This window comes from Macaca fascicularis, chromosome 1 (assembly GCF_037993035.2).
Source record: "Macaca fascicularis isolate 582-1 chromosome 1, T2T-MFA8v1.1".
NCBI lineage: Eukaryota > Metazoa > Chordata > Mammalia > Primates > Cercopithecidae > Macaca > Macaca fascicularis.
Genome location: NC_088375.1, coordinates 65,572,529 through 65,598,027, shown reverse-complemented (window position 1 = coordinate 65,598,027; position 25,499 = coordinate 65,572,529). Strand labels below are relative to the sequence as shown.

Genomic DNA, 25,499 nt, shown 5'->3' with positions numbered 1-25,499 from the left:
TAATCTTCCTTCTTCCTGCCCACTCACATTTCCTCTGACAATATTCTGTGGTTCAACATGCAAATTTATCTTTATTATATTCTCAAAATTAGTCTATAAATCCAGTGTGATTCTAATTAAAATAAAAAGATATAGGGATTAGCCAGGCATGGTGGCTCACGCCTGTAATCCCAGCACTTTGGGAGGCTGAGGCGGGCGGATCACGAGGTCAGGAGTTCGAGACCATCCTGGCCAACCTGGGGACACCCTGTCTCTACTAAAAAAAAAAAAAAATACAAAAATTAGCTGGGTGTGGTAGCGCGCGCCTGTAATCCCAGCTACTCAGGAGGCTGAGGCAGGAGAATCTCTTGAACCCAGGAGGTGGAGGTTGCAGTGAGCCGAGATAGAGCCACTGCACTCCAGCCTGCCAATAGAGTGAGATTCTGTCTCAAAAAAAAAAAAAAAAAAAAAGAGGGATTAATAAAAATAAATGCTTTAGAGTTGACCTGAAATGGAAGGAAACTTCCTCAACATAATAAAGGCCATATATTAAAAACCCACAGTTAACATCATACTCAATGTTAAATGAATGAAGGCTTTTTCCCTAAGATCAGGAAGAAGACAGGGTGTCCATGTTTGCCACTTCTATCTGACATAGGACTGAAAGTTCTAACCAGAGCAATTAGGTAAGGAAAAGGAATTCAAATTAGAAAGGAAGAAATAAAATTCGCTCTGTTTGCAGATGACATAATCTTTTATTTAGAAAACCCTAAGGATCCCACATATACATACACATGCAAAAATCTCTTAGAACTAATAAATGAATTCAATCAAGTGGCAGGTTACAAAATCAACATACAAAACTCAGTTGTATTTCTATACACTAACAATGAATAATCTGAAAAGGAATTAAAAAAACAGTATCATTTGTAATAGTATCAAAAAGAATAAAATACTTAGGAACAATCTAAGGAGGTGAAAGACTTGTACACTGAAAATTATAAAACTGCTAAAAAAAATTAAAGATATAAATAAATGGAAAGACACTTGTGTTTATGGATTGGAAAAATTTAGTATTTTTAAACTGTTATTACTATACAAAGCAATCTTCAGATTCAGTGCAACCCCTATGAAAATCCTGATGATGGCATTTTTTGTTTGTTTGTTTCTGAAATAGAAAAATCCATTCTAAAATACATATGAAATCTCAAGGGACCACAAACAGCCAAAACAATCCTGGAAACAAAGAGCTAGGTTGAGAAGGCTCACACTTTCTGATTCCAAAACTATAATAATCAGAACAATGGTAATGCCAAAAAGGCAAACATACAGACCAATGGAATAGAACAGAGACCTTGGAAATAAACCCCTGCATATATGGTCAAATGATTTTCAACAAGACTGACAAAGAACAGTCAAATGGGGAAAGGGCAGTCTCTTCTACAAATGGTGCTGGTAAAACTGGATATCCACATGCAAAAAAAGTGAAGCTGGACCCTTATCATATACAAACATAAACTCAAAATAGATCAGAGACCTAAACATAAAGAGGTAAAACTATAAAATGCTTCTTGACATTGGATCTGGCTATGATTTCTTGGATGTAACTCCAAAAGCCCAGGCAAGATGAAAAAAAAACATTGTTTTTCATCAATTAAAAGCAAATTTTGTGCATCAAATGACACTATCAACAGAGTGAAAAGGCAACCTACAGAATGGGAGGAAATATTTGTAAATCATATATTTGGTAAGGGAGTAATATCCAAAACATATAAATAACTCCTAAAACTCAGTAACAAATATCAACTCAACTTGAAAATGGGCAAAAGACTTAAAAAGATATTTCTCTAAAGAAGATATACAAATGACCAATAAGCACATGAAAAGATTCTCAACATATTTCTAATTATTAGGGAAATGCATATCTAGTATGCATATCTACCTCATGTCTATTAGGATGGTCTATGGTTTGAATGTCCCCTTCAAAACTCATGATGAGGGAGGCCGAGACGGGCGGATCACGAGGTCAGGAGATCGAGACCATCCTGGCTAACACGGTGAAACCCTGTCTCTACTAAAAAATACAAAAAAAAACTAGCCGGGCGAGGTGGCGGGCGCCTATAGTCCCAGCTACTCGGGAGGCTGAGGCAGGAGAATGGTGTGAACCCGGGAGGCGGAGCTTGCAGTGAGCTGAGATCCGGCCACTGCACTCCAGCCTGGGCGACAGAGCGAGACTCCGTCTCAAAAAAAATAAATAAATAAATAAAATAAAAAAACAAAACTCATGATGAAATTTAATTGTCAATGTAATGTTATTGGGGTGGCACCTTTAAGAGGTGTTTAGGTTATTATGGCTCTGTCCTCATGAATGGACTAATGTCATTATTGCAGGGGTATGTTTGTTATTTTAGGGCATGGCTTTGTCCCTCTTACCCTCTCCTTCACCGTCTCTTTTCCCTTCCACCATGTGATGCCTTCCATCATATTATGACAAAGCAAGAGGGCCCTCACAGATGCCCATGCCTTGATATTAGACTTCTCAGCCTCCAGAACTGTAAGAAATAAATTTCTGTTCATTATAAGTTACTCAGTCTGTGGTATTCTGTTATCACAGTACAAAACAGACTAAGACACTTGGCTATTACTAAAAAAACAATTTAATAAGTGTTGGTGGAGATGTGGAAAAATTGGAACCTTTGTTAAAGGTTCCCACTGCTGGTGGGAATGTAAAATGGTGCAGCCACTGTGGAAGACAGTATGCCAGTTCCTCAAAATATTAAAAATAGAATTCCCTTATGATCTAGCAATTCTACTCCCAGGTATATACCTAAAAGAAGTGAATACAGGAACTCAAACAGATATGTGTACACCAATGCTTATAATAGCATTACTCAAAAGAGCCGAAAGGTAAAAACAAACCAACCAAAGTGTCTAGCAACAGATGAATGAATGAAATATAGTATATACATATAATGGACTATTATTCAGCCATAAAAAGGAATGCAGTTCTGATTCATGTCACAAGATAGATCTAGGTGAACCGGCCGGGCGCGGTGGCTCAAGCCTGTAATCCCAGCACTTTGGGAGGCCGAGACGGGCGGATCACGAGGTCAGGAGATCGAGACCATCCTGGCTAACACGATGAAACCCCGTCTCTACTAAAAGATACAAAAAACTAGCCGGGCGAGGTGGTGGGCGTCTGTGGTCCCAGCTACTCGGGAGGCTGAGGCAGGAGAATGGCGGGAACCCGGGAGGCGGAGCTTGCAGTGAGCTGAGATCTGGCCACTGCACTCCAGCCTGGGCGACAGAGCGAGACTCCGTCTCAAAGAAAAAAAAATAATAATAATAAAAAAAGAGGAGCAGGTACCATTCCTTCTGAAACTATTTCAATCAATAGAAAAAGAGGGAATCCTCCCTAACTCATTTTAGGAGGCTAGCATCATCCTGATACCAAAGCCTGGTAGAGACACAACAAAAAAAGAGAATTTTAGGCCAATATCCCTGATGAACATCAATGCAAAAATCCTCAACAAAATACTGGCAAACCGAATCAAGCAGCACATCAAAAAGCTTATCCACCACGATCAAGTTGGCTTCATCCCTGGGATGCAAGGCTGGTTCAACATACTCAAATCAATAAACGTAATCCACCACATAAACAGAACCAACAGAACCAACAACAAAAACGACATGACTATCTCAAAAGATGCAGAAAGCCTTCGACAAAATTCAACAGCCCTTCATGCTTAAAAACTCTCACTAAACTAGGTATTGATGGAATATAACTCAAAATAGTAAGACTTATTTATGACAAACCCACAGCCAATATCATACCAAATGGGCAAAAACCGGAAGCATTCCTTTTGAAAACCGGCGCAAGACAAGGATTCCCTCTCTTACCACTCCTATTCAACATAGTGTTGGAAGTTCTGGCTAGGGCGATCAGGCAAGAGAAAGAAATAAAGGGTATTCAGTTAGGAAAAGAGGAAGTCAAATTATCTATGTTTGCAGATGACATGATTATAAAATAGGAAAAGAGGAACTCAAATTGTCTATGTTTGCAGATGACATGATTGTATATTTAGAAAACCCCATCATCTCAGCCCAAAATCTCCACAAGCTGATAAGCAATTTCAGCAAAGTCTCAGGATACAAAATCAATGTGCAAACATCACAAGCATTCCTATACACCAATAATAGACAAAGAGAGAGCCAAATAATGAGTGAACTCCCATTTGCAATTACTACAAAGAGAATAAATACCTAGGAATCCAACTTACAAGGGATGTGAAGGACCTCTTCCAGGAGAACTACAAAACACTGCTCAATGAAATAGAAGAGGACACAAACAAATGGAAGAATATTCCATGCTCATGGATAGGAAGAATCAATATTGGGAAAATGGCCATACTGCCCAAGGTAATTTATAGATTCAATGCCATCCACATCAAGCTACTACTGACTTTCGTCACAGAATTGGAAAAAAACTACTTTAAATTTCATATGGAACCAAAAAAGAGCCCATATAGCCAAGACAATCCTAAGCAAAAAGAACAAAGCTGGAGGCATCACGCTACCTGACTTCAAACTATACTACAAGGCTACAGTAACCAAAACAGCATGGTACTGGTACCAAAACAAAGATGTAGACCAATGGAACAGAACAGAGCCCTCAGAAATAATACCACACATCTACAACCATCTGATCTTTGACAAACCTGACAAAAACAAGCAATGGGGAAAGGATTCCCTATTTAATAAATTGTGCTGGGGAAACTGGCTAGCCATATGTAGAAAGCTGAAACTGGATCCCTTCCTTACACCTTATACAAAAATTAATTTAAGATGGATTAAAGACTTAAATGTAAGACCTAACACCGTAAAAACCCTAGAAGAAAACCTAAGCAATACCATTCAGGACACAGGAATGGGCAAAGACTTCATGACTAAAACACCAAAAGCAATGGCAACAAAAGCCAAAATTGACAAATAGGATCTAATTAAACTAAAGAGTTTCTACACAGCCAAAGAAGCTATCATCAGAATGAACAGGCAACCTACAGAGTAGGAAAAAATCTTTGCTATCTGCCCATCTGACAAAGGGCTAACATCCAGAATCTACAAAGAACTTAAACAAATTTACAAGAAAAAAACAACCCCATCAAAATGTGGGCAAAAGGATATGAACAGACACTTCTCAAAAGAAGACATTTATACAGACAACAGACACATGAAGAAATGCTCATCATCACTGGTCATCAGAGAAATGCAAATCAAAACCACAATGAGATACCATTCATGCCAGTTAGAATGGAGATTATTAAAAAGTCAGGAAACCACAGATGCTGGAGAGGATGTGGAGAAACAGAAACACTTTTACACTCTTGGTGGGAGTGTAAATTAGTTCAACCACTGTGAAAGACAGTATGGTGATTCCTCAAGGATCTACAACTAGAAATACCATTTGACCCAGCAATCCCATTACTGGGTATATACCCAAAGGATTATAAATCATGCTACTATAAAGACACATGCACATGTATGTTTACTGCAGCACTACTCACAATAGCAAAGACTTGGAACTAGCCCAAATGCCCATCAATGATAGACTAGATAAAGAAAATGTGGCACATACACACCACGGAATACTATGCAGCCATGAAAAAGGATGCATTCATGTCCTTTGCAGGGACATGGATGAAGATGGAAACCATCATTCTAATCAAACTATCGCAAGGACAGAAAACCAAACACTTCATGTTCTCATTCATAGGTGGGAGTTGAACAATGAGAATACATGGACACAGGGTGGGGAACATCACACACTGGGGCTTGTTGGCGATGGGGGGCTAGGGGAGGGATAGCATTAGGAGAAATACCTAATATAAATGATGCATTGATGGGTGCAGCAAACCAACATGGCACATGTATACCTATGTATCAAACCTGCATGTTGTACACATGTACCCTAGAACTTAAAGCATAATAAAAATAAATAAATAAATAAATTCTTAATAATATCAGTAGGATAAAGGGTTAACCAACCTGGATAATTTGAGACTGGAGGCTTGTAAGTAGGCCTAGGACCTAGAAAAATAAGTTTGATTTTATAAATTCACCAGGGCCTTATCAATATAAAATTATGACTTTAATTTTGATATTGATTTTTTATCAAAATGAAAACTACACATACTTTACAACCTTTGCAATTCCACATCTTAGAATTTAACCTACATATATATTTACACAAGTATATAAGGATGTATGTACAAGAATGCTCACTACATTTTGTATTTTATAATGGAAATCCTAGAAGATAACCAATAGTAAATCATTAAAGTAATGTGAGGCTGGGCGTGGTGGCTCATGCCTGTAATCCCAGCACTGTGGGAGGCCGAGGCAGGTGAATCACTTTAGGTCAGGAGTTCGAGACTAGCCAGGCCATAATGGAGAAACCCCATCTCTACTAAAAATACAAAAAATTAGCCGGTGTAGTGGTGGGTGCCTATAATCCCAGCTGCTTGGGAGTCTGAGGCGGCAGGAGAACTGCTTGGACTCGGGAGGCGGAGGCTGCAGTGAGCTGAGACCGCGCCACTGCACACCATCCTGGGTGACAGAGCGAGACTCTCTCAAAAAAAAAAAAAAGGAATGTGCTTGGGGTAAACATATTTTTCTTTCTAAAAAACTGTAAGTAGTATGATACTACATAATTTACATCTTTCTCTTTTCCACTTAGGACTTCCTTGACATTTCTTCATGTGAACACATTTAGATCTACCTTAACATCATTATGTTGTTATTTAGTCTTCCTCTAACTGATGATAAAAAATGACTGACAATCCCGTAAGGAATTTTGATTTGTGATGTCTCAAAAAATATCCTTGCATTTTCTCTTTTTAATAAACATTTTATCACAAGCAGTTCTCTCTTCTGCTCTCTGCTCTCCCAACGCTAAGCTAGACCAGTGTTTTATAAATACTTTATGAAATGCTTATCGTCAATTCTTTCAAAAGACTGTATCAACAAACTTAGTGCGTATGCCCACTAGGAGCACGTTAGTAAGCATGGATGCCTCACTGAGTATAAATTGCACATGCAATCTTGTTTTGCTTATATATCAGTCCACTAAAAAACCCATCTCTTCCTGACCCTCAAACCCTACAGCACTCAACTCAGGAGGCTACCAGTTACCAAGCTCTTATAGGAATTATAAGGTTTTTTGTTTTTGTTTGTGTGTGTGTGTGTGTGTGTGTGTGTGTGTGTGTGTGTGTGTGTGTTGTGTTTTTTTTTTTTTGAGACGGAGTCCTACTCTATCACCCAGGCTGGAGTGCAGTGGCATGATCTTGGCTCACTGCAACCTCTGCCCCTCGGGTTCAAGCGATTCTCCTGCCTCAGCCTCCCGAGTAGCTGGGATTACAAGTGCCTGCCACCATGCCCAGTTAATTTTTGTATTTTTAGTAGAGATGGGGTTTCACCAACTTAGCCAGGCTGGTCTTGAACTTCTGACCTCGTGATCCACCCACCTCAGCCTCCCAAAGTGCTGGTATTACAGGCGTGAGCTACCCCGCCCAGCGTATAAGAAGGTATTTTAATTACTATGTTAACATGCCTAATTCCTTTCGATCCTTTAAAATATTAGGGAGATAGGAAATATATAATCAAATTAGAAGCCACTGATTGAGATTTCAGTTCAACACTCATATTATACTAAAGGGAAACTGAAGACCACAGAAATGATGTTAACTAAGCACACTCTGCCCAGACTAAAGCTCTACCCACAATTACTACTGTCTCTTGCTTCTGCTGCAAGCAAAGCGAAACCAGAGATTAAATCAGGATAATTCCTCCCGTCATATCAAAATAATCTCTCCAGTCATAAGCACAGTGGTTGACCAGGAGTCCCTGCAAAAGTCTTCTTTTTCATTTCAATAAATAAGGACTTTTTCCTGCCTTTCAGTTGCTATAAAATTTAGTGCTATTGCCAGATAAAACTGCCCACTAGAGAGAGAGAAAAAAAAAGCAACATTATGAGGTGTAGAAGAGGGGCAGGTAGGGAAGAGGCAGAAATATAGATCTTGTTCTGAGGACAGCAGAAATTTCCCTGTTTAAATGTGTTACATGAGAAGACTCAAACTTGCTGCATTCCAGAAAATGAAAGAGTCATGCAATAGGAACAAACTCAGTAAAGGTGTCAACAGATCACTTCTGAAAAGAATAAAATAGCAAGCTTGATGACATAAAACATACATATTAACGAACATATTAACACACATACATATTAACTAATATACATGAACTTTCCCCTTCCCTAACATTAATTTAAGTGTAGGATAAGTCATATTAGTTAGCTCTAAGACCTTTCTATATACCAGGCACTGTGCTAAGTGCTTTAAATGCATCCCACTTATACCTTACTAATACGCAGTAAGGAAGGTACTAAATCAATTTTTTTATATATATATATACACACACACACATACACACACTATACTATATATATATTTTATATATACACACACACACACACACACACACACACACTCAAAATTTATACAACTTTCCCAAGGTCATATTCCTGTTTATATCTGCAGATTATGGCAAATATCTGCAGATTATGGCAAATAATTTTAGAATCACTATGCATAACAACTAAAATGGCTATAGAAATGTCCTCCCTCCTTTCATTACTAAAAATAAGTGGACACCACCAGAAATTTGAAGGATTTTTTAAAAAATCACCAGGAATTTAAAGGATTTTCGAAAAAATATAAGCAGGATATTACTAAACCTGAGGCACTGGACGTTGGAGATTTTGTAGTGGGAGAAGTCGACACTGGAAAACAAAATAATAATGTAGACTGGACCAAACACTTGGGAGTTATTGCTGGCATTTTCTCCAGGAATTTACAAGATTTTTGAGACATACAAGGAAGAAGCCACTAAACCTGAATGACTCAAAGTTGGAGATTTTGTACTAGAAGGAAGCAGCACTAGAAAACAAAATAATGTTAGAAGATCAACCACTTGAGAGTTATTGCTCTCATTTTTTACACGAATTATGCCACTGTTGACTTACTTAGATAAAAATGCCTATGTTTCAATTCACTCCAAAAAGTTGTTGTAATTCACTTTTTATACATAAAAATATTAAAAGCATATACACATGCAATGTACATAACATGCTAAGAACCCTGGAAAAGCACACAAAATCACAACAGCAGGATTTGATGTGAATTTCATGTCATATAGATGGCAAAGAAATGAATACAAGACAGAGTTAAATACTAGTTTCTTTTCAGTTATTCTGTATGACTGTCAGTTAATATCAAAGAAGTAAAGTCTAAAACGAACAGCAACAACAACAAACCAAGACGGAAAAAAGATCACCTTTGTACCTTTAAGACATTTTGGAACTGGGGGATCCCAAGTACTGTTACTCTCACAGACAATTTTGTCGCTGCCGTTGAGGTAATAACCCTTATCGCATTCAAACATAACTGTCGCTTTGTAGTAAAATTTTTTTCCAAATCCTGATATCTGTTTTCCATTTTCGACTACTGGAAATCGACATTTGACCACTGGAAAATTAGAGAAACCTCAGAATTAATGGATATTTGCTTTAACAGAAAAAGTAGTACAAAATAGTAATTTCCAGTGGGAACAGAGACAAGGAATGGAATGCAAGATGTTAAAAACATTTTTTAAAAGACTTTAAATATTAACTGATGTATTTCCTTGATATATAATTCTAGGGTGTTTTATTTTTATTTCAGCACTAACAGACATAACCATATTGTAACCACGTTTTCTTAAGAAAACCTGGCTGGCTGCCATTCTTTTTTGTCCCTGCCCTCCTGAATGTAATATGGTTTTTTGTTGTTTTCCCCACTCACTGGTTGCTTTTTAAACTTTTGTTTGGTAGTTTTTACCAAACTACTGCAGGGGGGCGGTGGTGGTGGCAAATTTTAGTAATTTATTCATCCTGCTGAAGGTTCACTGAATCTCCTGGATCTGAGGTTGTTTGGGATCTAATTTGGATAATTTTTGGCCAATATTTTTTCAAATAATATTTTACACCATTCTCTCTCCGGTCTTTCTGAAAACTCCAATTACATGTATGTTTCACTGCTTGATACTCTCCCACAGGTCTGTAAGCCTCTCTCTTTCTTTTTTCAACATTTCTTCTTAAATAAGGTTCAATTTCTATTGACCTGTCTTCAGGTTCACTGATCTTTTGTTGTGTCCAACTGTACCTAACGATATTTTTAAAGGTTAGTTTATTGGATATAATTTACATACAGTAAAATTCACCCTTTCAAGTGTACAGCTGTTATGAGTTTTGACAAATGCAAATAATCATGTAACTACCACCACAGTAAAGACACAGGAAAGTTCCATTACTCTCCAGAATTTCCTCATGCTCTTTTGTGAGTTACCCTTCTTCCCCCTCACTCCTACTTCCACAACCAGCCAACCATTGATCTACTTTTATCCCTATAGTGGGACTTTTTCAGAATGTCACATAAATGGAATCACAGCCTTCTTAGTATGGCTTCACTTAGCATGATGCTTTCAAGATTCATTTGTGTTGTGGTTGCATGAATCAGGAGTTTATTCCTTTTAATTGCTGAGTATGAGTCCATCTTTTAGAGGTAGCACAGGTGGTTCATTCATTCACCAACTCAAGAACGTGTGGCAATTTGCAGTTTGGGGTGATTATGAATAAGGCTGCTGTGAACATCCTCATGTAAGTTTCTGTGTGAAAATGTTTTCAGTTTATTTGGGTTGCTGTGTTGTATGGTAAGAGTATGTTTAACTTTATAAGAAATTGCCAAAAAGGTCCCAAAGTGGTCATTTCACTTTGATTCTCACCATCAGCATATTCGAGTTCCATCTGCTCCATATCCTTGTCAGTACCTGGTATTGTCAGTTTGGGATGTGTGTGTTTAAATTTCAGCCATTCCAATAGGTATTTAGTGGCATCTCACTGTGAGTAGAGAAAGTTTTTATTCCTTCTTTTCCAATATGTCTGCCTAATTGCTTTCTCTTGCCTTATTGTACTGGGTGGGATCTCCAGTACAATGCTGAATGGAGTGGTAAGAGTGGACATCTTCACTGCTTTCCTTCCAGAATTAGGTCTTTATTAATTAGACAGAAATGGAATTAAGGTTTTTTTAACCACTAAGTACAATGTTATTTTTACCACTACGTATAATTTTTTTGAACCATTAAGTGTAGTGTTAGCTGTGAGATTTTTGTAGATGTCTGTTATCAGGGTAAGACAGATAGTATCCTTCTGTTCCCAGTTTGCTGAGAAGTTTTATCATGAAAAAATAAGATGATGAATTCTGTCAAACACTTTGTTTTTCTGCATCTAATAAGATAATCACATGATTTTCTTTCTCCTTAATAGTCTCCTTATGTGGTAGATTACATTGATTAATTTTTGCATTTGAACTAATCTTGCATTCATAGGGTAAATCCTGCTTGGTCATGATTTACTTTTCTTTTTACGTATCACAGGACTTGGTTTGCTAATATTCTGTTGAAGACTTTTGGTCCTGTGTTCATCAAGGATATTATTTGTAATTTTCTTATAATGTTTTTGTTTTCTGGCTTTGGTATCATGACAATGCTATCATCATAAAATGGGCTGAGAAGTGTTCCCTTCTCTTGCACTTTCTTGATACGCTTGTGTAGAATTGCTATTATTCATTCCTTAGATGGTTGGTAGAATTCCCCAGCGAAGCCATCTGGGCCTGCAGTAGGTTATTAACTACAAATTTTATTTCTTTATAGGAGTATTCAGGTTATCCATATCTTCAAGTGAGTTTTGACATTTTGTATCTTTCAAGGAATCTGTCCATTTCAGTTGTCAAATTTGTAGGCATAAAGTTGTTTATAGTATTCCCTTATCATCCTTTAAATGTCTGCAGGATATTTAGTGATACTCTCTTTCTCATTCTTTTGTCTGTTGGATAATTTTGTTATTCAAGTGAAGTTTACATCACCGATATTAAAGAATAGTCATATGCACAAAAGAATATAAAGCTTTTTGGCTAAGGGCTGGAGAAGTTAGAAAAAGCATGAGAAACACATGTGGGGTAGACATGAGGAAGGAAAGTGAAAGGTGTAGGAACCCCCACCTCACTTCCTGAGGCAGGACTCTCAAGACTCTCAAGATCAAGCGGCCATTAATTACATGGATTCAGATTTCTTTCATTCCAGACTTAAATTTAACCTTAGGTTTTTGCTCCAGCACAAATTTAACAGAGCAACATAGGCATTTCCAATCTAGCAGCACACGCTGTTTCCAAGCGCGTGTGACTGGCGCACCGCAGTTCCATGCACATCCCAGGAGCGCAGTCCATGCCCAGAGCAGGTGCCTGTGCTGCTGAACCTGACAAGAAGCCTCCCAGAACACCACCTGTCACAAGGTGCCACCTGAAGGGATCTGAGGTCTCGGCACAAGTATACATATGTAACAAACCTGCACGTTATGCACATGTACCCTAGAACTTAAAGTATAATAATAAAAAATAAATAAAAATAAAAATAAAAAAAGATCAACTTGTGCCTGTGATTTCCAAAGACTTAACCTTAGCCTTCAATGACATTTACATATAAATTGACAAATAAAACCCTCCATAATTTACACTTCAGTCTAGGAAGACATGGCACAGATCTTCCAATGACAAAAAAAAATGTAGCAGCTGTGTGTGTGTTCCCCATTTTGACCAAGCTCTCACCGTAACACAGAACATAAAGGAGAAGGGTTGCACACAAATTTAAAGTATTTAAAAAAAAATCATACATTAACGCTGTTGACTCATTAACAATACAGGGAAACTCACTGCAAAATAAAATCCCTTATTTAAACCAAAAGGAATGAAATGTACCAACTACAACTGTGTAGGCTCTAATGTAGCAGCACAGAATGTTTCCAGAAAAAACATACATTGAAAAAAATAAAAAATATTCAGAGATAAAACATAAAAAGATTAAAAAATATATATCTTAAGAGAATTTATTGCTCAAAACATACAAAACTTAATTCTAAGAAATTCACCTACCTAAATTAAACAAGATTGCTGCAGTTGCAGCTTGCCATCCTCCAGGAGACATGAAAAGGGATGAGGGGCGTAGGGTTGTGGGGATGTCAAGACTGCCCCAAGGTCAAAAAGCCTTTGAGGAGAGCCCTAGCTCCCACTGAGACCAGCCTCCGGCCTACCCTCTGCAGAGGGGAAGACAGGGGACGGGTTTGGGGCTGCAGACCCTGCTGGAATTAGCAGAGGAGCCAACAAGGCTGGGGGGATACAGGCCGGCCAGACTCCCTTAGCTGGATCCCGTACTCCACGTCTGGCCAGCACTCTGGGGTGCCTGGCTCAGGTCTCCATCAGGATCTCCACCACATATTCCTACTTGTCCAGGTCAGAATGCAATTGCAGCTGGAGGTGGGAGGCGGGGCGGCTGCAGGGCCAAACCTTTGAATGCTTTGCAGGGCCACCTCCCACGGCGTGGATCAGCACCGTGTGTCCAGGTTGTCGTAGGAATTGACCACGTCTGAGGCCAGCTCTTCCATGCAAACTGGGGTTTTTGGTCTTCAGTATTTCAAATATCTAGATACTTCTGAAAGTCTCCTCTATTTCCCCAGGGCTGTCCACCTCCCAGATGCTGCTTGTCAGGACTCCTGGCGCCAGTGCTGAGGTGACAGAGGAAAGGTCTGAAAACTGGCCCCTTCATACAGCAGTGTCCAAAGCAGGGGGCATGGCACACCCCCTCTGGCTCCCGCGTAGCAGGCACAGGCCACCGGCACAGGATCTCTGCAGAAACCAGGCAGTGGAGCAGCACCCACCCCACACTCTCGGGTGCCACTGTTCACCACATCCCATCCTGGGCCATCTCCTCTTGGATCTGCCAGGCGTGTTGGCATTGAGGACCCTGTGGCAGTGGTTGGGCTCCACCAGCAAGTGGTAAAGCTGGAGCTTCTAAAAGGACAAGTCCGGGAGTGATTGCCCCTGCCGGCCTTGAGGGCAGGGTCTTCAAGCTGGCGGGGGTGCCGTGCCTGGCTGCCACTTCTTTCATTCTCAGTATTGGTTAATTTGCATCTTTTTTGTCAGTCTGGCTATAGGTTTACACACTTTATTGATCTCCAAGTAGCAACTGTTGGTTTCATTGAGTTCCTCTTTTTTTTTCTCTTCTCAATTTCATTGATTTTGGCTCTATGTTTATCATTTCCTTACATCTGCTAGTTTGGGATTTAACTTGCTCTTTTTTAGTTTCTTAAGGTGGAAAATTAGATCATTGATTTGAGACTTTTCTTTTTTTCTAACACAAGTATGTTATGCTATACATTCCCCTGTAAGCAATGCTTTAGCTGCATCCTACATATTTGGGTATGTTGAGATGTTGTGTTTTTATTAAATTCAAAACACTTTGTAATTTCCCTGCTGACTACTTATTTTATGCATGGGTTATTTAGAAGTGTCCTGTATACTTTCCAGTTCTTTGGAGACTGGCTTTGTTATTGATTTCTACTTTCATTCTATTGTGATCGGATAATATATTTTGAATGATTTCAATTTTTTGAAGTTTGTTAAAAATTTGTCTTATTGTCTAGAATATGGTCTACTTTGGAGAATGTTTCAGGTGTACTTTGGGAGTATATACTTTTAAACCACTGTAATTATTCAGCGATTTCTTTCTTTAAATGGGCAAGTCCCCTACAGGGTCTTCATACTTTTGGTCACTCCAGAGTGCCTTAAACATTTGGTCTTTTAAATTTCTTTTTTTTAATCAGAGTTTATCATTTTTATTTGTGAGATGATTAGTCTGTTACAGTTTACCACTACCATAGCCAGAACTCTTAGATTTCTTATAATACAAAACGAAACTTTCTTTAAGCTAGTGTGTGTCGATTTATTTTTTTGGTTATTTCAAACAAAAACTTCTAACTCATGCAGATACACAGTAGTTCACACTGTATAAAATGAAATGCCAAGAACATGTAGGGGTGAGAAATAGGGAACTCTATCTAGAACTCTTTTTTGACTTGAATTGACCTGTATTAAAATAAATTAGAAACCAATTATACAGGAGGAGGAAGCACATACACCTGCTTTGTTTATTTGTAGATAAAACTATTTACAAAATGTTTCCAGAGTACTTACAAATGAAGAAGGAAATAAATTGAAAGGTTACCTTTACACTCTGGAGCAGCATGACTCCATGTTGAATTGTTACCACAATAAATCATGCTCTCTCCAATAAGTGAAAATGGATCTGGTCCAGGTGCAGGATCACAACTGTAAGTTACTGCATCAAGATACTCAAACACTTCTACTTCACTAAAGGTGTGTTTTCCATTTTTTATTTTTGGAGGTGGTGTACACAAAATCTCTTAAAAATGAAGAAAATGAGGAAAGGAAATGTAAAAGATTAAGACAGCCTTAGTAAAATTTCTATGTCTTCAATAAATTCGTCAACATAGGGTTTCTACCAGCTGGTTGTGAATTCAATATGGATTTAAAAGAAGGTTTCTATGAGCAAATATATTATCCCAAATTCAAACCATTAATGTAGTAACTAACTTTCAGAACAAATCTCATTTTCTCAAAGTGTAAATGCCCATGGACATGGTTTGGATCGGTGTCCTCACCAAATCTCACGTGGAATTGGAGTCCACAGTGTTGGAGATGGGGCCTGGTGGGAGTCGTTTGAATCATGGGGGTAGATTTCTCATGAGTTGTTTAGCACCATCCCCTTGGTGCTGTTCTCATGATACTGAGTTCTTGGGAGATCTGGTTATTTAAAAGTGTGCAATGCCTCCCGTCCTCCCCACCTTGCTCCTGCTCCTGCCACGTGAGACACCTTGTTCCCCCTTTGTCTTTCCCAATGATCATTAAGTTTCCCGACATCTACCCAAACCCCCAGCAGATGCCAACATCATGCTTCCTGTAGAGCTTGTAGAAACATGAGCAAATTAAACTTCTTTTCTTTATACATTACAAAGTCTCAGGTATTTCTTTACAGCAATACAAAAACGGCCTAATACGCCTATATTTATTTGCAAGGCCATGCTAAGTTCTGTTCTAGTCATTACAAGAAATGCTGACAATTAATGAGAAAATATGCTTAACTCAGTGCTGGTGGAGAAATCCTTTGCAATTTATAAATATATTCATTATCTAAATTGGTGGTTCACAATGCCACCAAAATATTATCGTCTTTTTTCACTCTGATCCTAATAAGAATACACTGATTTTTTTCCAAAGGCTTAGCATGACTTTGCATGATGTTGAAGAGATGTGCAAAAAAATGTGAGCAATGCCACTATTCTCACTAATTTTATTTTTATTTGGAAAATTTTTATTTTTCATAAAAAATGTTACATATGTTAATTTGTATTGCATCTATTCTTACAAATTAATCAGGCCAGGTGGGGTGGCTCACATTTGTAATCCCAGCACTTTGGGAGGTCCACGGAGGCAGACTGCTTGAGCACGGGAGTTCAAGACCAGCCTGGGCAACACGGCAAAACCCCGTCTCTTCAAAAATTACAAAAAGCCAGGCATAGTGGCACATGTCTGAAGTCTCAGCTACCGGAAAGGCTGAGGCTGCAGTGAGCTGAGATTGTGCCACTGCACCCCAGCCTGGGAAATAGCCTGAGACTCTGTCTTAGGAAAAACAAAAACAAAACCAAAACGAATCAATAATTATTTAAAAACCTCTCTGTTTGAATTACAATATGATAAATTCCAATAGATATAACCCACATAAAATAAACTTCTTTGGGATCTTTGTTAATCTCGAAGTGTAAAGGGTTCCCTGAGGCAAAAATCTTTGAGGACTACTGGTCTAAATTTAAAAAAAAAAGAATTTACTTACTTTCACATAATGGGGGCTTACCGCTCCAAATTGCTACTGTGTCTTTAAGTTCACAATATAGAATATCTTTACCAATTAAGTAATAACTAAATGAGAAAGGAAAGGGTTACTGTTTTACATAGCAATTAATAAGACACACATAATAATGAAGGAACTTTTTATATGGTTTCTTTTCTATACTGCAGTAGTTTGAGGAGGTGGTTTCTTAAACAACATACTATATAATGAAAGTGCTAAATAAATCTGCAATTTAATCAAATAGTTTCTCCATTTGAATACATATTGGCCAAGAGCAAAGATGTCTAAATAACTCTGCTGTACCTTTCTGCCCAACCTCTTTGCTGCCTCCTGCAATCACATCACACATTCATTTCTGTGCCTTTTCTCACACCACTTTGCACAGTAAGGACAAGGACTGTGTAGAGAGAACAGGCCCTAGAGCTGGAATGCCTAGATTCAAGTCCCTGCTTCTCAACTTACCTAGTTGCTTGAGCTTGGGTAAATCACTTAAAGTTCCTTCACTCAGTTTCCTAATTGATTAAAAGGGGATAACAGTACATGGGGTTGTTTAGGAGATTAGATAAGTTAGCATTTGGCACATAATTAGTGCACGTAAGTTTTAGCTCCTATTAATATTATTTAGAACAGAGTGTATTTCTAGGAATAGCTCATTGAGTATAGGAATACTTTCATTAAGTATACCCCTATACTCAATGAAATCTTCTCTGATTTAAATTCATAGGAATCTCTCCTCCTTCTGGACTCTGAATCATCATGAATAATTCTACTTATTTGGTATTCCTCATTTAGGATTTTGCTTTTATAGCTCTCAGTATATACTGTCTCTCAATAAGGTTAAACTTCTTTTAGGAAGGTCAGTGTCTTTTTTTTTTCTTTTTTTTTGAGACGGAGTCTCGCTGTGTCGCCCAGGCTGGAGTGCAGTGGCGCGATCTCGGCTCACTGCAAGCTCCGCCTCCCGGGTTCACGCCATTCTCCTGCCTCAGCCTCCCGAGTAGCTGGGACTACAGGCGCCCACAACCGCGCCCGGCTTATTTTTTGTATTTTTAGTAGAGACGGGGTTTCACCGTGGTCTCGATCTCCTGACCTTGTGATCCGCCCGCCTCGGCCTCCCAAAGTGCTGGGATTACAGGCGTGAGCCACCGTGCCCGGCGTCAGTGTCTTAAAGTTTTGGTATCCCTCAGTGTGCCGAGCAAGCAGTATGTGTCAACTGAATATTCCAATATTTCTACTTGACCAAATTTTAAAAACTGTCAGTTGCCTTACATAGTCACAGCTGATTTTTCCTCCAAGACTCACTTACTTTTTCTATATTATGGTGTATTACTGCTGTTGTTTGAATCTGGTTTGTCTCTACCAAAACTCATATTGAAATTTAATTGCCAGTGTAACAGCACTGAGAGGTGGTGGGGCCTTTAAGAAATGATTAGGTCATTAAGCAGGATAATGCCTTTCTAGAGGGTGTTCATTAATTCTTGAGGGAATGTGCTCTCATTCTTGTAGGCTTCGATTCGTTACCACAAGAGCACATTGTTATAAAGCGAGAGCCCCTCCCTTGTGCTTTGTCTTTTTTGCAGGTGCTACATTTCCCTTTCACTTTCCAGCATGTTATGATGCAGCATGAAAGCCCTTGCCAGACACTACTGCCATCCCCTTGAACTTCCCAGCCTCCGGAAACATAGGCCAAATAAATTTCTTTTCTTTATAAATGCCTAGCCTTAAGTGTTCTGTTTTAGCAAGAGAAAATGGACAGAAAATTACATTTACTCTCTAAATGCACATTTATCTCAAATGTCTAGTATCTCCAATATATAAGACTTCAAAATCTCTACAGAACAAAGGCTATTACTGAGCGCTCAGTACCGGTTTTTGAGATGCTTCACATTGTAGCAGTCTCAAAAATAAGGTTTTTCAACTGAGAGATTTTGATGAACATGATGGTAAAGGCTAACCAGGTCAGTTTTGGTCTGGTCTGGTAACACTTAACAGAGTCATCTGGATACAAGCGTATCTGTAGTTGGCAATTCTATTTCTCATTTTTGTGAGCCCTACTTAAACTCTAACAGTTGGCGGATTTAAATAGGGGACACTCAGTTGTGAAGGATAAATTCTCATGATTACTACATTCTTAATGCTTACAACAGACTTATTGTCAGAAATAACAAGGAGTTTTGCTTTCCTTCAGTATCAATTATTTTCTACTTACTTTAATATCTTGCCTATCTCCATAAAACATCCAAGAGTTGTTTGGCTAGAAGTATAACTTGCCACATAGAAAGCAAAATTAAGTTTACAGGAAAGCTTAAGAAGAGAAGCAAAACAAAAATAAAATTACTAACATTTCCCTTATTTCCTCTAAGGAGCAACTTACCCCTCGTTACAAATAAAGTGTAACTCAGCACCAAACTCGTAAGACCCATTTGCAAGGATTGCTTCACCATTTAAAGGATCCCGTATATGTGGACACATTTCTCCTAAAAGAAAATAATTTTGACGGTTTTCAATCCAGTTATAAAACAGATCTGAATCAGAATCAAAATTCTGCAGTGCTCTTTTGAATGCATGGGAATATTATTTTCTTTATTTACTTATTATAAGGGCAAATTTCAGTTTCATGTTCACCTAGGCAATCTACTGCCAGGAAAAAGATTTCTTGGAGATTTTGATTTCTCAAAGCCTGCAATAATGCATTGCTATCTTAAACCTCATTCCACAAGAAGAAAATCATTATCACCATAGTGGAATATGTACCCCAAAATGTGTGCAAATCTCTAGAGCAAGCAGGAAAAAAAAAAGGAAGGAGGGAAGAAAGGAAGGAAGGAAGGAAGGAATCTCTAGAGCAAGCAGAAAAAAAAAAAAAGGGGGCTCGTTTACTTACTATAACAGCCCTCATCTGAGACAGGTAGCCATGTATGATTCCGATCACAAATAGTATGGGTGGCAAGAGGAGGTATATAGAAGTATCCTTTCTTACACTTATAATCTACTCGTTCCCCAACCCTATAGTAGGGTTTTGGTTTACCAATGAGCTCCATAGCTTCAAATGTTGGTGGCGCCTCACAGGCATCTAGGGATAAGAGAATAGGAACATGAAGATGAAGTACTGATAGCACTTTAACGAGCCATGACTGTGGTCTGGCAGCAAGTAGTACAGAAAAAACAGAAAGGCCCTTGGCAAGATTTTAAATGATTGTTCCATGCTTTTACCTGAGTGCTGGTAGTAGTGGAGGAAATGGGACTTGCATGTTTTAAGTAACAATCCTATTAGCTTTTGGTTTCTTTGGGAATAAGCATTCACCAATAAACTGAAGAGACAGCATTAATGTCTTTGGTCTTAAAAAATATACAGACGCATCTTTCCCCACATTTTTCTAAATGCATTTCAAAAGTAACTTCTCCTCTAAGAAGTCTTCTACAGTATAGAGCACTCTGCTCAGATTGTTCTTCCATAGTTTAAAACACTAACTTATAATAGCTTGTCGCTTCAGGCTATCTTCTCTTAAAAGGCATGTTCCTGGGGTTCAAGGAACATGTTCTTCTTTTTCTACTAGACTCCACCCACCTCGTGGGTGCTCAAGAAATGCTGACACTAGGCTGGGCGCGGTGGCTCAAGCCTGTAATCCCAGCACTTTGGGAGGCCGAGACGGGCGGATCACGAGGTCAGGAGATCGAGACCATCCTGGCTGACACGGTGAAACCCCGTCTCTACTAAAAAATACAAAAACTTAGCCGGGCGAGGTGGCGGGCGCCTGTAGTCCCAGCTACTCGGGAGGCTGAGGCAGGAGAATGGCGTAAAAAACCCGGGAGGCGGAGCTTGCAGTGAGCTGAGATCCGGCCACTACACTCCAGCCTGGGCGACAGAGCTAGACTCCGTCTCAAAAAAAAAAAAAAAAAAAAAAAAAAGAAATGCTGACACTGACAAACTCTATCTGCCAATAAGTATTCAATAAATTGTCTGCTACTGTGCCTGGGGAGATCAAACAACCCTAGTTTGGATTCATGTTGTGCTAAGTCAAACAAAAGGCTCAAGCTGCCCTAAAAGGGCAGATAATAACGTGAAAGTCTGAGTTTATGATGATGAGTGTTTATTCCTGATAAGCCTGTTGCTTTTCAGAATTACTTGCCCTGTGATTTAATCCTCTTCCTTATTTCTTGCCTCTTTTGCCCTACTCTGCCACACTGAGTAGTTTGGCAGTCCAGTAGTGTCACATCCTGGTGCTGTTGCTCACCTTGCTCCCTCTGCTCTGAATACCCTTCCTCCCTGGCCAGTAGCTACAACTCCTGCTCAACTCTTATCTTCCTTAATCCACCCATCATCTCCTCCAGGAAGCATTTTCTGCCTCCCCCTGGGAAGCAGTGATCAGTCAACTTCCCCTGGAATCTCCTCCTGCATGGATCTCTCAGGTAATTATCACATGCTTTTGTGTTTAATAGTTAACATGGCCAACTCCATTCATCCATGCAGCCACAACACGCAGCACAATATGTCACTCATAGTAGCCATCCACAAAAAAATTGGTACTCAAAGTCCACTGCTGTCAAACACAAAACAATGTGAATAATATATTGTAACCAATTTCATATTGAAAACAATCATTCTACAGCACAGTGGAGAAAGAAGATTAGGCCATTTCTCGTGCTACCTATCTCCCAGTCTTCTGGTATCCTGGCAGGTGACCGGATATGGACTGCTCTCTTTGCATGGAAGTATGCCGAGTAAGCAACTGAGAAGCTACTGTGTAAGCACTTACTGATCTTGGCTTCTTTCATCGGAAATAAGGAAAACACCTAAAATAGGCAGAAGAGACCACACACAACAGGAGATTGGGGATTTTGTCCAAAAAAGCAGTTCCTCTACTGGAGGAATGAATGAGACTGGCCTGAACTTTGATACATTGTTTCCTTCAGCTATCTGGAACCATTTGGCAATTACTTTTGAGAGGGCAGGTCTCCCATGCACAGCACTGTCTGCTTACAAAACCTTCTCCTTGTGAGACTGAGTTGCTCCAAAAATTGAATGTTTATTTTAATCCATGTATTCTCTCTGCCTAACATCGTGAGTTCTCATTTTCACTTTCTCTAGGTTTCATACCTGTCTTGATTTATGCTTATGAACCTCAAATTTAACCTTGTTTTTCCTTCTCTTCATTCTTAGTTTTATCTTCCATGTTGCACCCTATTCATTTTATTTTTGTATGTTCCTCTATTTCAAATCGCATTCATCATCTTCTTCAACTTCCTGTTTTGTTTTGTGTGTGTTTGTGTTTTGTTTTGTTTGGTTTGAGACATGGTCTCTCACTCTGTCACCAAAGCTGGAGTACAATCAGGGCTCACTACAGCCTTGACCGCGGGCGCTCCAGTGATCCTCCCCCCTCAGCGTCACAAGTAGCTGGGACCACAGGCGTGCAACATCACACCTGGCTAATTTTTTTTTTAAATTTTCTGTATAGGTGGGCAAATTTTTTGTATAGGTGGGCTCTCCTTATGTTGCTCAGGCCGCACTTCTAGCACTAAGCCTATTCTAAGCATTAATCGTAAAAGACAAAAAGAAAAAGTCCTCTCGTTTTCTTATCACCACTGCTCCCTACTCCCATCACCCTCCTTCAAAATGAACGTTTTAATGATCAGTGAGATGCAAGACTGAAGTACCGGAAGCTCTGCAAAGTTAACACAAACAGGGGAGACAGATCCTTTCTGGCCCTCAGCTGCCCCTGCCCTAGCTTTTTAGGTACCACAGAAAGACCATCCTGAGCAGAGCTCTTTAAACAACCTTCCTCTTAGAGGCAGGAGGAGCTTTTTCCTAGGCTCTAAACTCCAGCCGAATAGTATATTTAATTTTCTGGTATTTAACAGATATGGAGGCAAACAAATGGGGCTTTTGGAACCACAAGTATGACAACACAGGCAGGATCCCTGCATTCTAACAGGGAGAGACAAAAAACAGAAAAGGTCATTTTAAAAGGGTGATTACAAGTGAAGAGGGACTTGAACCGGGTTGTATGTTCAACCTGAGATGGGGGACGTTGTGGGGGCGGGGACGTTGTGGGGGCGGGGACGTTGTGGGGGCGGGGACGTTGTGGGGGCGGGGACGTTGTGGGGGCGGGGACGTTGTGGGGGCGGGGACGTTGTGGGGGCGGGGACGTTGTGGGGGCGGGGACGTTGTGGGGGCGGGGGCGGGGGCGGGGGCGGGGGGGGCGCGTTCAGAGAAGGTCTCCTAGGGCATAACCTTCCAGCTGACTTTGCAGAAGAGCAAGCCTGTTTCTGCAGCAGGTCAGGAGGAGAGTGTTCCCAGGCTGAGGGAACAGCAAGCACAGATGCCCCCAAAGTCTGTTTGATGAGCAGAAAAGCCTTCCCTCCCTCGAGACATCTGTTAAATGCTGTCAGATTTATATCTGAAAATTATACGCCTTTCCTCCAGAGAACTTCCCTTGGTTCATAATTTATTTGTTACTATTAAGTTTTGGTTAATGTCTGCCACTCCCAATACATTGTAGCAAATAATTGATTGGTTACCTACTGTGTTCCCGGCACTGAGCACTTAGCATCGAGCAAAACAAAGTCTCTGCTTATCTTCCTGCATGAACGTGTGTGTAAACCAATAGTGAAAAAAGGATCAAGAAAATAGGAATGGTTTGTTATTGCCTACCAGTGTAATAGCAATAGACATACAAAACCCATATTCGTTGAGCAAATGCTCCTAAGGAAAAAAATGCAACACAGAAACTATACGTTATTAGATCCTAAATATAATTTGGACATAGATACACATGAAGCGCACATAAAGTCAGAAAGAAATATACCAAAATATTAAAAATAGTTGTCTTTTGATTCTGTTCGTGTCATACAATAAGCATGTATTTCTTAGCGGTTTGTTTTGTTTTGTTTTGTTTTGACAGGGTCTCACTCTGTCATGCAGGTTAGAGTGCAGTGGCATGATCACAGCTCACTGCAGCCTTCACCTCCTGAGCTCAAGCGAATCTCCTACCTCAGCCCCCAGAGTAGCTGGGACCACGGGCACACACCACCATGCCCCGCTAATTTTTGTATTTTTTGTACAGATGGGGTTTTGCCATGTTACCCACGTTGATCTCGAACTCCTGGGCACAAGCAATCACCCCGCCTGGGCTTCCCAAACTGCTGGGATCACAGGCGTCAGTCACTGCGCCTGGCCTAGCATGCATTTTTAAAATTACTGATTCCATTCAATGAAATACAATACAAATTTAGTGGGATAGGCCTTAAGCTTTAGTTTATGAGCTGTAGGGGAAAACAAGATTAACATTATTTGCCTTCCTTTGTTAGGATACTAATTTCTCACTAGGCTTGGTTACCAGTGTTTTTTAGGTTGCTTCACATCTCTCAAATATGACTCTAATGAAAAGAAGGAAAACAATGTCAAAAATCCATTAGGTAATGGAATCAGATACTGTCTCTATTGGTTGGGAACAGGAAGATGACTCGATGGTCCACCCACCCCCAAAAAAGCAGCCATTTAAAAACTAATAGGAGCTCAGGCAACACAGAAGTCTGTTCACAGAAGGCACAAAAAGCATGGCGCGCCCTTACCACCTCTCTAACACCAGGCACTGAGAGCCTGCTCTCACCCAATATGCCCTCCCCAGCCCCAGAGTCCGCGCTCACTCCATTCAAAGAAAACAGTGAGCTAGCTGTCTTGCCCACAGTGAACTCTGCACACAGGCCACTTGCGCACAACAGGCTCCCAGCAACACCTGGTCAGGCCCCTCTCGCCCAGCCCAGTCCAGCACATGGGGCACAGCAGACGCACTGCAACCCTTACCGCGGGTACTGTCCAAGCCCTAATGAACACTCCACTCACCAAGGCACCAAGGGAACACAGGGCAAACTCTCACCACGGGCACAGCACGGGCCCTAGCAACACTCCCACGCACCTGTGCACTCCAGAGCAAGCCCTCACCTGGGGCGCGCAGTCCGCACTCCCCTTGTCGACAGGGCTCAATCCCGAAAACACTGTTCACGCTTTTGAAGGGGACACAGCCAGATCCTGCGTAAATGCCGGCCGCGCACACCACGCCCCGAAACAAGCTTCACCTCGGGCTCTGCGTGGTCCCCGCAATCCCCGCCACATACCCCCAGGATCTGAGCACTACACCCCTCGGAGAACCCTGGCCTCGCTCTCTATCCCAGGCAGGCACGACGTGCAGTGAGCCCCGCCCCGCGCCTCCTGCCCGACTGACTGCGCAGAGCTCTAGCCTCGCCGCGGACGCGCGAACTCGCCCCGGGGTCCTACCGGAGAAGGAGGATAGCTGCAACACGAGGGTAGCCAAAAGCAACCCAGGAAACCGACCGGAAGAAAAGGGACGCTCGCGGCGGCCGGAAGAAGCCATGGCGCGATGCGGAAGACGCCGCTATTTTTCCGGAGGGAGAGCAGAGAAACCGAGAGCCAGCCGAGCAGGGAAGCCCCTTCTGAGTCCGGCTATGGTACGCAACAATCACCAACTCACAAAGTATCTAGGGCCGCAGAACAGGTGGGCGTGGCCTGAACCGCGCCGGGGGCGGAAGTCAGTCGACTCACGAGGGAGGCTGAGACCAATCGGCGGGCTGTGGGGTCGGAGCCCGAGGTAGCCGTTGGCCTT

The 25,499-nt window shown here is 40.5% G+C and overlaps 1 protein-coding gene across 30 annotated transcripts in view; it reads right to left on the bottom strand.

Moving 5' to 3' along the window:
* The window catches only part of CD46 (CD46 molecule), a 37,810-nt gene extending 12,399 nt beyond the window's left edge, over positions 1-25,411 (bottom strand). For 4 of the 30 annotated variants that reach the window (XR_012432532.1, XM_005540693.3, XM_005540692.3 and 1 more), the window contains exons 1-8: positions 25,154-25,376; positions 19,763-19,951; positions 19,256-19,358; positions 16,867-16,952; positions 15,181-15,378; positions 9,375-9,557; positions 8,768-8,812; positions 6,025-6,066 (exon numbers count right to left, since the gene is read on the bottom strand). Coding sequence is in view for 27 of the 30 variants with exons in the window: in XM_005540693.3 (XP_005540750.3) it covers positions 6,025-6,066; positions 8,768-8,812; positions 9,375-9,557; positions 15,181-15,378; positions 16,867-16,952; positions 19,256-19,358; positions 19,763-19,951; positions 25,154-25,250 (943 nt within the window). In the remaining 3 variants the exon portion in view is untranslated. Of the gene's footprint in view, positions 1-6,024; positions 6,067-8,767; positions 8,970-9,374; positions 9,558-15,180; positions 15,379-16,866; positions 16,953-19,255; positions 19,359-19,762; positions 19,952-24,794 lie in introns of all 30 variants that reach the window. The other 26 variants (XM_074035226.1, XM_015449367.3, XM_074035236.1 and 23 more) reach the window with 15 other exon arrangements.
* Between the last annotated feature and the right edge of the window lie 88 nt (positions 25,412-25,499).